This window comes from Osmia bicornis, chromosome 10, assembly GCF_907164935.1.
Source record: "Osmia bicornis bicornis chromosome 10, iOsmBic2.1, whole genome shotgun sequence".
Lineage (NCBI taxonomy): Eukaryota > Metazoa > Arthropoda > Insecta > Hymenoptera > Megachilidae > Osmia > Osmia bicornis.
In genome coordinates, this window is record NC_060225.1 from 2,310,505 (window position 1) to 2,322,587 (window position 12,083).

A 12,083-nucleotide genomic window follows, 5' to 3' on the forward strand; every position below is an offset into this window, starting at 1 on the left:
CAAGATTAGTAATAACATAAATAAAATAAAATAAAATATTGAAACAAGATTTGATAGATTCATAATTAGTGTGAGTACACCAATGAACCACGTAAATCAAAATTTAATAAGATATCGCGTATTCAAAATTGAAGTACACACGTTTTTAGTTTTACGATGAATCAGTGATACATAAGATGTGTTAAAATTTCAGAGTGGTTGGTACATTTTTTGCGTTTCATTTCCGTTAACTGGAAAAAAAAAAAAAAACTGGTTTCGAGGAAAACGTGTTTAAAGTTCATCCTTGTACATTGCGATACTTCAATACCACTTACTACAAAAGACTGAAAAACCAAAATGCTTTGAATTTTGCTGTTCATATGTACATGTACCTAGATAGTTCGAGCTTTTGAAAAATGTAAAAAAAGAACGAATCCTTTTAAAACCTGATTCCCAGAATGATGTTTTAAAATAGTTTTTTATGATGGTAAAAGGAAAACACACTCCGACTTGTAAGGTAATATATCTTCTGAGGTTCATAAATAATATTTGTAGTATTTTGCATAATTTTTAATGAAGTTTAAACAGATCTAAAATTCTTCAAAGCACTATACGTATAAAAGTTATTTTTGTATACCCTCAGGATTTACACATTTCGAATAATATTAATCTTCTGACTAATAAAATGAAATTGGGCTTAATTTTTAAAAAGTCAAGAAATTTATTTAGGACGTTATTTAAATTTTTCAATGACAATTTAGAAATATAATACCTATATTTGTTTTTAATATGATACGAAGGCCCTGGAGTTATATGTATTACAAAATATACTTGGACAAAGAGAATATATAAAATGTACTAGTACATAATATACACCTATGAAAAATCACTACTATTTAAAAGTGTTATTGTATTGTAGAAATAAGACAGTGAAAACAGTATGCGGTTGGATTCGAACTCGTGACCTTGGCTTTGAAAGCTATCATTTTACCGCGTATACTTATCGTTAGGTATTCTGAGGTATACTTAGGTACATACTTAATTCACACTTCCATAATTATCTATACGTTTAAAAAACTGAATGCATGTAAATCACTTTCTTATTTTTTAGAGCTGTGCACTATTACTTTCCAAAATTATTATTAATTTTGAAATCTTTTATAATTGTATAAAATTTAAATAAGCAATATCTAATTAGTTTGCCTATAATCATTAAATACAATTATTTTTTTATACAAAATCAAATTAACTGCAGTTCGCACCAGTTTTACAAAGAAAAGTATCTTGGGACAGTTTTTAACCTAGGGAATTCTAACCTTGCAATGTTTCGACCGATACGATAACCGTATTTAGGCTTCTTCTCGTTAATTTTCAATACAACAGTCGAAACTAAAACCGCAAACACCTTTTGACGTAATGCCTTAGGTAGAAACCGTCGCAGGTGATTATTGATTTTTCCACCAGTTCGAGCTTGCATAAGAACATGCACTGGAGTGATAAACAGGGTCCGCGACACTCTCATCTTTTATTTATAGGAACAAAGATGTAACTACGCGGCGGTACTTATCCACTTGTATGACTAACTTTAACGTTTCGCTTATATATTGACATTTCTTTACATCCATATCCGACTAAAGTTATTGCACGCGTTCCATTTCAATGCCGTTGATATCGTGACAGAAAGTTCAATTCAGGAAAATTGGGCTTGATTAATCTTGGCTAAATGGAATCTTCTTGCGACAAAAAATAACTACGTGACGAAAGACACATAACAGTATATATTTGAAAAATCAATAACTGATTTAACCCTCTTATTATGTTTCAGGTCTATATGACTCAACTATATCATTTGTTTACTTTGAATTTTATTAAAATAAGATTTCTTGTTTTGATTTTCAACATGATAGAATTTTTTATTAATTTTTATAAAAATACACCCAGTAATAATTTTTATATAATTAGTGCCAGTTTCTATGAACATAACAGGAACTTTAGAGAAGCATGGATGTAAAAAAAAAATATATGTATACATTGTAAATGATTTGTTTTAAAAAATCATGAAATGATGTAGTAACGATGTTGTTATAGATAATGACAGAAAACGACAGTAATTTTGGGCCCGTCTATCTGTTACAGTAATCTGAGAAGTTACATAATGCATCGGAGAGTTAACCTCTAAATAATCTTCTAATATTCGTCACAAATCATGATACACAATTTTACGTAGAAGCCATAAGCCTTTTATCAATTTCTTTTCTTAATCCTAACTAATTCACGTTGAGTAATAAATTTTATTCGATAGATCAATAAATATTAATGCTGCTATAAATTTATACGGTTTTATTTTTAAAATGCTGATTATTATTATACGCAATATCAATTCCTTCAGTTACGCACATAACCTTTAGAATAATAGACGAGTTTTAAACTCAGTTTAAATAAATCATATAAATGGAATCAAATCAAAATCAAATATAATTACAAGAAAAATAATAATATTCACAAAAAACAAAACAAAAAAACTGAAAACCAATATAAATCAGATATAAATATATTGTTAAAAATATTCTTTAAAACTGTCAAACATTTCAACAATATTAGAATTGAATAAAAATATTTATTGTATATATTTAAGTATGCTTTATATTTATATTTCTAAAATATAAATTCTTTAATTTTTAAGAATATGTGTTTAAGATCATAAAATATCAAACCCGTGCTCAATGTATCACATACACTTCGTAGATAGGGGAGAAAAAAAATAAAAATAAACAGAAGGGTTAAAGGCTGGATAGAGCTTTTAAAAATGGCGTCTACGTAGGAAGGTTACGTAGCAAAGTAACTGTGAAAAGATGTACAATCGATATTTACGTAAAAAGAACTAATCAAAATGGGTTACACTAATTTCTTATTGTTCTACGTGTTTAAAAAAATGACATTTTTTATTACTTACAATCTGAAATTTAAGATGTATTGTCCAAGTATATTTTATAATAAACAAAAATTGATTAAAGGAATAATAGTTCCCTATAACTAGTGAAAGGGTACGGAATTCGTAAACGGTATATAGTTTAGAATCTATGGGAAAAATCTTGATTTTTAAAATAAATACTTACCATTCAACACATTAATTCTTTGCCTCTGACGTCAGAGGATTCACCGGGCACATTTCACTAATATTCTTGAAGCTGGCAATGTGTAGCAACTAATTGTTTATGTAAACATCAATTAATACATTGAACTATTATTCACAATCGTCAGACAACAAAATAACTGCTCTTTCTCATTAAAAAATATGAAAGAAGAAAGAAATGAAACAAGCGATAAAATTACTACGGCGCCATGACGCATAGCTGTCAGGCAAGGCTGCGCGCGCAAGATGCGCATAATTTAACGAGAGGGAAATTCGAACAGTAGAAAACTAAATTAACTAAAATGTTAAACGAATCTAAATTGTATTAAATAAAAAAAAAGTAAGTATGATTTAAAGAGAAGGAAACTTTCAATAATAAAAGAAAACTTGTTAAATACAATTAATATGCCAAAATGAATCAAATTGCACTAAAAAGAAAAGAGCAAGTACAATCAAATGAGAGGGAAATTGAAATGATGGAAAAATTATATTAGAAAAGCAAGATGCAGTTAATAAATATAAATTTAAGTACGATTGAATCATTACATTATTTAATGCATAATGTAATTTCTAGAAGACCTACTCTACATACACTGCGTTATGATATTGATTTATTAACTATCAAAGGAAATGTCAATAACAGAAATTCATACAATGCTCGATATCGATCGATAACATGAATAGTACGGTTTCCGGGTTCAATATGTCTGCTTTTGATTTTTTCCAATAGCTTTACAATAAGCTACGGTTTTTGTTCAGGACGCAAAGCTATTAATAACCCAATAAAATCTCTGGCATGTTGCCTTGAGGTAAAGTTGAAAGAACCGAATTTCCAGTGATTTTTGAAATTCCGTTCAATTTTGAAATTATAAATAGAATTGTTATATGTTAAAATTTTATATTTTAGAATTTCATTCTGAAATTCAATATATTGTTTAACCCTTGAATAGCGGTGACTGGGTCAACAGAGACCCAAACTTACAAAATATATAAAAGTTAGTTAGATCAATTTTCAAAAGAACAATTTAGGTAAAATTTAGAAAATGAAAATAATATGAAATACAAAGTTAAATTTTGGCTAAAGTTAAATAACTAATTTTCCAATTGTTAGAAAAATTAAAATTATTAATGTACAAAATTATGGTATAATGATTTAAACTTAAATTCTTATAATTGCTGATTATATCGAACGTTTAAATCCAGCTACCTATTTAGAGGAAAGTCTGTTTGTAGCCTCAGAAGTCGGAACCGATTACAATCGTATTAGAGGACTAATCTAGAATTTCAGATTGCGTAATCATCGGAGATCATTCACAGATGTGAATAAGAAACAAAAGTGTATAATAAAGCGGATCTTTCAAGCTGGTAATTAAGTATAGATTTACTGCAACGTATTATACTGTCATACATTCACAACACGACGGACGAATGTACGTATAAATAATTCAAATACGAATACAGGGTAGTCCTAAAATAACCATCTATTTTGAAAAATGAGAAAAATCATTAAAAAATGCCTTTATGATATGATATATTATAATTTTATATAATTGATCATTCCTTTTTTTCTAATTTTTAGTTTCTACTTGATACCTTATAAAATTAGTATAATAGTAATGATATTTAAACTTTTTTAAATTTCTTTCAGTTTAATAGGATTTCCAATCAAAACTATCCATTTTATCCCTTATGAAATTAATATAATATTAACGCTACTTGGAATTTTGAAAAACTTTCATACTATTGCAAATGGGTTAATTTTGAAGTCTTTATAATTTGACTAATTACATAACAAAAAATTCTCTAAGTTTCACGAAACTATGTACAAGCAATTTTTTAAAATTTGTTTAACCCTCGGACGGTGGACCATTGAGACAGCCCCAATTTTTATTTAATTTTGTATTGTATACTATTACCATTTTCTGAATTACTCTTTTAAAAATTCAAAAATATAGACAGGCGAATACTTCTGACCGGCAGTGTACGCCTTTCGCAGTCAAAGGGTTAAAACAGCTACTAGATGACTGTTATGGAATGGAAAAGAAATTGCATGCTGGAAAATGTGTAAAAGGGAAATGAAAAAGAGAAGTTAGTTAAATGGCTATGAACAGTAGAAAGTAAATTAAATAAAACAAAAAATGAACAATCTGTGTAAGTAGACTAAGGTACGCAGAAGTACGTTAGAAAGAGCATAATTATTGAAAGCTTAACTAATTAATTAAATGTAATATATATAAATAAAGATACACGTGTAGAAAGTAGAAATATGAATCAAAATGAAAACTTAACCCCGTCTTGCCTTACAACTATCTTTTAGAGAAGTTATGCGATTTCGAAAACTACTTATCACACTTTTTAATTCAAAAATACAAATATTCAATATTTATATCTTTTTCGCTATAAACTAACATTATTTTCAATAAGCGGTACAAATGATTTTATTTTCCACTATTGTGTACATACATATAAAGTGAAAATAATATTTGCTTGGTCTGACGACCCCGAATTAAATTGCTAAGGTCCCTGACACTTGAGGCTGGAAATTTAATAACCTAATTGACTATCGATGTACTTCAGAGTTAATGAAACCCAAGGCAACAATATTTAAGGGTGCTAAATCTGGAGATCCCACTGGTGAAGGTGGAAATCTTCCTTAAAAAAAAAAAAAAAAAAAAAAAATGAGGAAGGCAGATGCAGAATTATAAATATGCGGATATTACACAAAAATGTGTGTGTAAGTATGCCAATATAACAATTATATAAATTCTTTCTTATTTTAGTAAAATAGATGGAAACTTTAGGGATATCCTATATAGTGAATGTAGAAAAAACTCGTATTCTGATCGCTTTTAATGAAAATTATATTTAATAAAAGGGTTATTTATCAACTAATTTTTGTAAAAAAAATTTATATATATTTTTGGAAATCTATAAAATAAATATTGTAAAAAGAAGACCAGACATCTATTCGTATAAATTCTAGAAAAGGTATGGGCTAATATCGATTTGCACTAATAATTATAATTTGTTTATACAGTTCAAATTTGTTTTTTACTGTTACTGTTCTATTATTATTTATTTATTTATTTATTTATTAAACTCATGTAACATAATTTGCCAAATATGTTCCGTTATCATGTTTATTTTAAACAAGAATACAAAAAAATTGTTAAAATTTTTAGTCATGAAACAACTAACCATCATTTTTATCCCCCCTTCCAGCAAAGAAATGAATTATATTTACTGATATTTTTGCATAAATAAGAAACTTCTACTTTTTTGGAAATGAAGAAAAGTTTCAACTAACCAGAAACATTTATTCTATTTTGAAAAAGTTGAAGTTGTGCAGATTTCATATTATAGAATATACAGGTTTGAAATTGAAACCTTAATTTTAAACGTTTCTTATTATTGCAATATTCAATTTACACTTATGAACATTAAAAACAACATTGTCAGAAGGTTCCTACTTACAGTTAGTATAAAAAATCAAACAATTAAATGGCAACCATGAAAAGTTCCATTGTTTTAAAGGTTATAGCAGGATAAGATGATCAAAAGTGCCCTTGAGCCGATTTTTTTCAGCAATGCACCATTTTATAGCTTATAATAAAAAACCATTGTACACCAAGTTTCAACCCTGTATCTCAACTGGGTAGTTACAGGGTGAGAAAGAAAAAATGTTTTTTTTTTCCATATTTTCCCTATACAATGGCATTCAAAAAATCTAAAAAAATTCTAGAATATTCTAGCCATGTTTCTTGATGATTGTGAATTTTTTCAGATTTTTCGGTTACAAATCCTAGGCGTGAAAAATCAAAAACGCAAAAGAAGTCGAAAAATTGAGATTTCGGGTAGAACTTTTCAAAACACTAGATTTTTACTTTCACAGTAGTTAGATATTAGCATGACTGGTGTCCTCAATTTTTTTCAGATTTTTAAGTGCGGTGCGCCGTGTTTAAAAAAATCAAAAACCGATATTTTCGACATATTTCATGCGATAACATGAGAAATACTTTCAATTTTTACATTTCCTTTACACACTTAGTGCATTATGTGATTTCTAACATTTCTGCATTGGATGGAGCAAGATCTGAATGGAGAGAATGAAGTTATTGTAAATAATTGAAAATTACGCACGTTATCTCCTAAAATATTCGACACATTTTCAACTTTGTAGGTGGCTGAATGGTTAAGGTGTACGACCGCGGAACCGCTTGAAAGTTTTTTGTCGCAGGTTCGCGCCCCATGAATGTCCAATTTTTTTTTTTTTCATAAAATCATTTTTTGTTTTAATTAATAATTATACAAGAATACACACTAATCATTTAATAACGTATGAAAAATATTTTTAAAATATTATCATGAAGTATACAAAAAAATAAGTGGTGCACTATCAATTTTCTGATTATGTATTGTACTAATTACGGATAGCCCCCAATATTTTGTTAATTAAACAGTCGCGTGGTTATTTGTTTATTCAGATTTTTTGAATGCCATTATATAGGGAAAATATGGAAAAAAACATTTTTTCTTTCTCACCCTGTAACTATCCAGTTGAGATACAGGGTTGAAACTTGGTGTACAATGGTTTTTTATTATAAGCTATAAAATCGGCTCAAGGGCACTTTTGACCATCTTATCCTGCTATACCCTTTGCTTCCAAAAAATCACATTACTATCGGTACCTAATTACTCAGTACCTAATAAGTTTATCTCAATGCAACCTATTTCTTTATTTACAGTTGTGACAATGTAAAAAATTACTTTTGTAAGCCATAAATAAACATGTTTAAAGCCAAAACTAATAAATTTCTTCTATAAATCCTATTTCGTTTTTATAAACAGTACATTCGCGATCAAATCAGGCTTACCTAACGAAAATGGCGATATGGGGGAAACAGAAATTCCCAAAATCATAATTTTGACGATATCAATATTAAAAGTGAGTTAAAGAGAATATACAACAATTCTTAAGTATTAAATATTATAATATTTAATTATATCACTGGAAAATACGAATAAAAAAGTAAATATGAATTCAAATTTTTGCGCGTAAACTTTACACACAAGTGATAGGACCAGACTTCTTTACATACAAGGTGTCCCAGCCCAACTGTTCCAGAGCTCTTATTCCGTACCTATTAATGATACAAAAAATTGTTGATGTGGAAATTGCATGGTAAAATGAGGTCTATCTTTTGGCCGAAGTGAAAAATCTTTTGCATTAATACTTTAAAAGATATGATGGTCAAGTTTTGTTTTTTAAATGGAACCATATATCAAATCATGTAATAGTGATTCTCAAGACAAATTTATTAAACTGTAATGTATACACCCGATTTTAAATAGTTTTCAAGATATAACGTTTACAAATTTCCCGATTTTCAGTGGACACGTCTCGGGTTGAGTAGCAAGTCGTAAAAGCGGACGTATTGTTGCGGTTTCTTATTCTTTGGGTCTGCCGTTCCTATCGCACTTACCGCAATAGGGCCACTTTTAGGCCGTGTTTCCACTTGCTACTCAAACCAAGACGTATCTACTGAAAATCGGGAAATTTATATGACGGGTAAACGTCATATTTTGAAAATAATTTTTAACAAAAAATACAACCGACTTCGAAATGCACTAAAAAGTATGTACTTCTACTTCATTTATATAAATACCCAACAGCTATTAATAAAACCTATTTACTCGTTAAATAACATACTAAATACATTTCAACCTTTTCGGAGGCGGCGCAAAATTAAAAACTTTTCTTCTACTAGGAAGATTCAGGCGTCGACAACCTATCAAATCATTATTGGCAGCATCGCATATTCGGGTATTTTTAATTTTGCGTCGCCTCCGAAAAGGTTGAAATGTATTTAGTATACTATTTAATAGCTGTTGGGTATTTGTATAAATGAAGTAAAAATTATTTCATACTTTTTAGTGCATTTCGAAGTCGGTTGTATTTTTTGTTAAAAATTATTTTATTTCACACTTTTTAGTGGAACGAGCAGTATTTGTGGGATGCCGTAAGGTGGTTTACCGTTCTTATTGATTAATTGCAATAACGATAGTTTTTAACGATAACAAGTTCCATACAAGTTATCACAATAGTTATTAACAATAACAAACTGCATAAATTTTTGCAAGTGAAATATCGCGGAAATATCTCCTATTAGATGTGAAAGGTTTCATCGCAATCGGCGACTGCATGTTGACTCATACACCAGTAGCGACACGTAGGCATACGTAGAATTCAATGTAGTAGTAACAATAGTTTTTCACGAATATCTCGAAAACTAAAACTTTCCGTTAATTATGCATAATGAAAAAGTTGTTCAGAATCATGTCCCCGGCAACATATTAAAAGGTCATTGAAATCGTCCAATCTTGACATTGAAAACTTCCTGTATTTTGCAATAACAATGAAAAAATGAAAAATTTTTTTCAATGGGGCCAACCGGAAGACATACCCTACAAGATGCAAAAGGTTTCGTTCCTATCGGTCCATCCATCTCGGAGTAATAGATGAACACAAAAAAAAATATATATACTGATCGAATTGAGTAACCTCCTCCTTTTCGAAGTCGGTTAAAAACTGATTAAAATCGAGTGTAAATACTCAAGCTTAATAAATTCGTCTTGAGAAGCACTATCATCATATCTCTTAAATTAATAATGCAAAAGATTTTTCACTCCGGCCAAAACATAGGCCTCATTTTTCCATGCAATTTTCATATCAACAATTTTTTGTGTCATTAATAGGTACGGAATAAAAGCTTTGTAACAGTTGGGCTAGGACACCCTGTACATGGGGCTCCTTCCCTGCACTGTCATTCTCCCTGGGAATGCCTAAGGGGAAAGGTGAGGACCCGAGAAATCGCCATCTTTCCAGGGGATGCCTGATTTGATCGCGAATATAGAACTGTACAAAATAAATTCAACCCATTTCCTATTCAATCCCATCACCTTTCCATTTCCTTTATTATTCATCTCTCTAGATAATCTATTTTAATTCAGTTTCCCTAAGAGTAAAACTGAAATGATCAATAAAATAAATTATTCATATCCTACCTCGGTTGATAAGCATCGTTCTAATAACCCTGATATATATCTTCCCGTGTTTCGTTTTGGCAACGTGAAACAAAAAATCCGAAACGATTCCATCCCCTTCGTGAATATCAGTGTCCGCCAAAATCTCTTTCAAAGCTTCCACCCTTTCTTCCGGCGTGCTTTCATCGTTCAATAATTTTCTATCCAAACATTCGACGACGCTGAAATCTTCCCACACTTCCGGCGGATCATCGTCGTGAGACTTTCTCGAGGATTCAAGATCGAGGAAACCGGAAGTGTCTAGGCCGGCATACGATACATCCAAAGCCAAGCTATTAAACGTTGGCACCCGTGGAGGACTATCGTGATTTTTTAACTTCCCGGAAGTGTCTAGTTCGCCGGAACCTCCTTGATCACTTCCACAGGAACGTTCGTTCATTTTCCGTAAAACCTTCGGATCTTTCCTTTCCGATTTCCAAAGATACTTCCTATTCAAATTTTTCAATAAATTATCGCAAGTCCCAGATGTGTACGTCCAGGAAGTTTGCGGATTATAATAGTCGGTAACATCTCTGCCACTTTCTTGTTCGGTAACGACACGCTTTAAAAGACTTTCGCTCGTTCCTGAAGCAGAATTATCCTGAGAACGTTCGATTCTCTTCCAAGATGAATCTTCCTGGGAATCCTCCAACGTTCTCTGGGAATTTTTTTCTGACTCAACGCCACTTCCTCCGGCACGCTCTTCCGAGTTACTTTTACTCGCTTCCCGTGAGACATTTTGAAAATTCTTCCTCTCTCTTTCGTTAAATTCTGAATCAGATTTTTCAGAGTTGCGATCGTTGCTCATGTCGCCATAATCGATTCTCGATCTTAAGTAGATCGAGATTTTTTATCTTCTTTTTTTTATTTGTATTTTTATTTTTTAAACAACGAAGAAATTTTTAAATGTTAATGGCTGATCTTCTGCCTTTTCCTTAAAACGTTTCTGTTTCTCCTCGTTCCCCTTTCATTCACATAGTTAATGTTCACTGTTGAATGATACACTTTTTAGACGGTAATCAAATAGGTCGATGACTTTTTATTTTTCGTAAATTAATGGCAACGATTATCTTGAAAGCGTACCGTTTAAGGTGATTTATCGTTCGCAAACTTTTTATCGGAACACAAGGAGGTATCATTTTTATCGGGAACGTGTACAGATTGAAAAACAATTGTGTTGATTGAAGAGAATAAAAAAGACTTGTTTGAATTCTTATGAAAAAAAGAACGCGCAATAGCGAACTGATAAGGAAACAATCGATCGGTAACTCAAATACGTGCGATCGTTCTATCGATAAGAATTCTGCAAGCAACGATAAAATGACGATCAAATATTTCTTTTCTAACCACTTGCAATTACAATCTTGGTGGATGAATGGATCAATAAATATAGAAATATGACAAGAAGATTGGAAATCATTTCAGGAATTAATATTGTTAAATAAAATAATTTTGTATTATAATATCGTGTTGTAGAAGAATTAAGGAAATTAAAGTTTATATTTTAAAATTCTCAATTATTTCTGAGGTAAATTAAGAAATTTTAGAATTATTTTAAAAGAATTATTGCAGATAACATTAAGAACATTTAAATTTCCCGCCAAGTTGTTTAAATCAAACCGGAACATTACAAATTTTGATATAGTATATAACTTGAAATATGTACATAATTTATTTTCTAAATTAAGGAAATAAAAATTTCTGTTAATTACATTATTATGTAACAGTACATAATCACTATCTGAATAATTGATTGGTAATTAGTAACTGATACCAAACTCAATTAATAATGTGAAAATGCAGATTCTATGTAATCTTTGTTAGTATGAATATACGTATACATAATTATCAGCATGCAAATATGATATCTTTAAAACTCATGTTACGA

At 30.1% G+C, this 12,083-nt stretch overlaps 1 protein-coding gene across 5 annotated transcripts in view; it reads right to left on the reverse strand.

The window, feature by feature from the left end:
* Nucleotides 1-12,083, reverse strand: part of LOC114880614 (trafficking kinesin-binding protein milt) — a 57,490-nt gene that overhangs the window by 18,730 nt on the left and 26,677 nt on the right. Inside the window, exon 2 of one of the 5 annotated variants that reach the window (XM_029196819.2) lies at nt 10,178-11,184. The exons of 3 other annotated variants lie outside the window; for them this stretch is intronic. In XM_029196819.2, the coding sequence (XP_029052652.2) occupies nt 10,178-11,003 (826 nt within the window). In that variant the 5' untranslated portion in view covers nt 11,004-11,184. Of the gene's footprint in view, nt 1-3,095; nt 3,337-10,177; nt 11,185-12,083 lie in introns of those variants that run through there. One more of the 5 variants, XM_029196824.2, reaches the window with a different exon arrangement.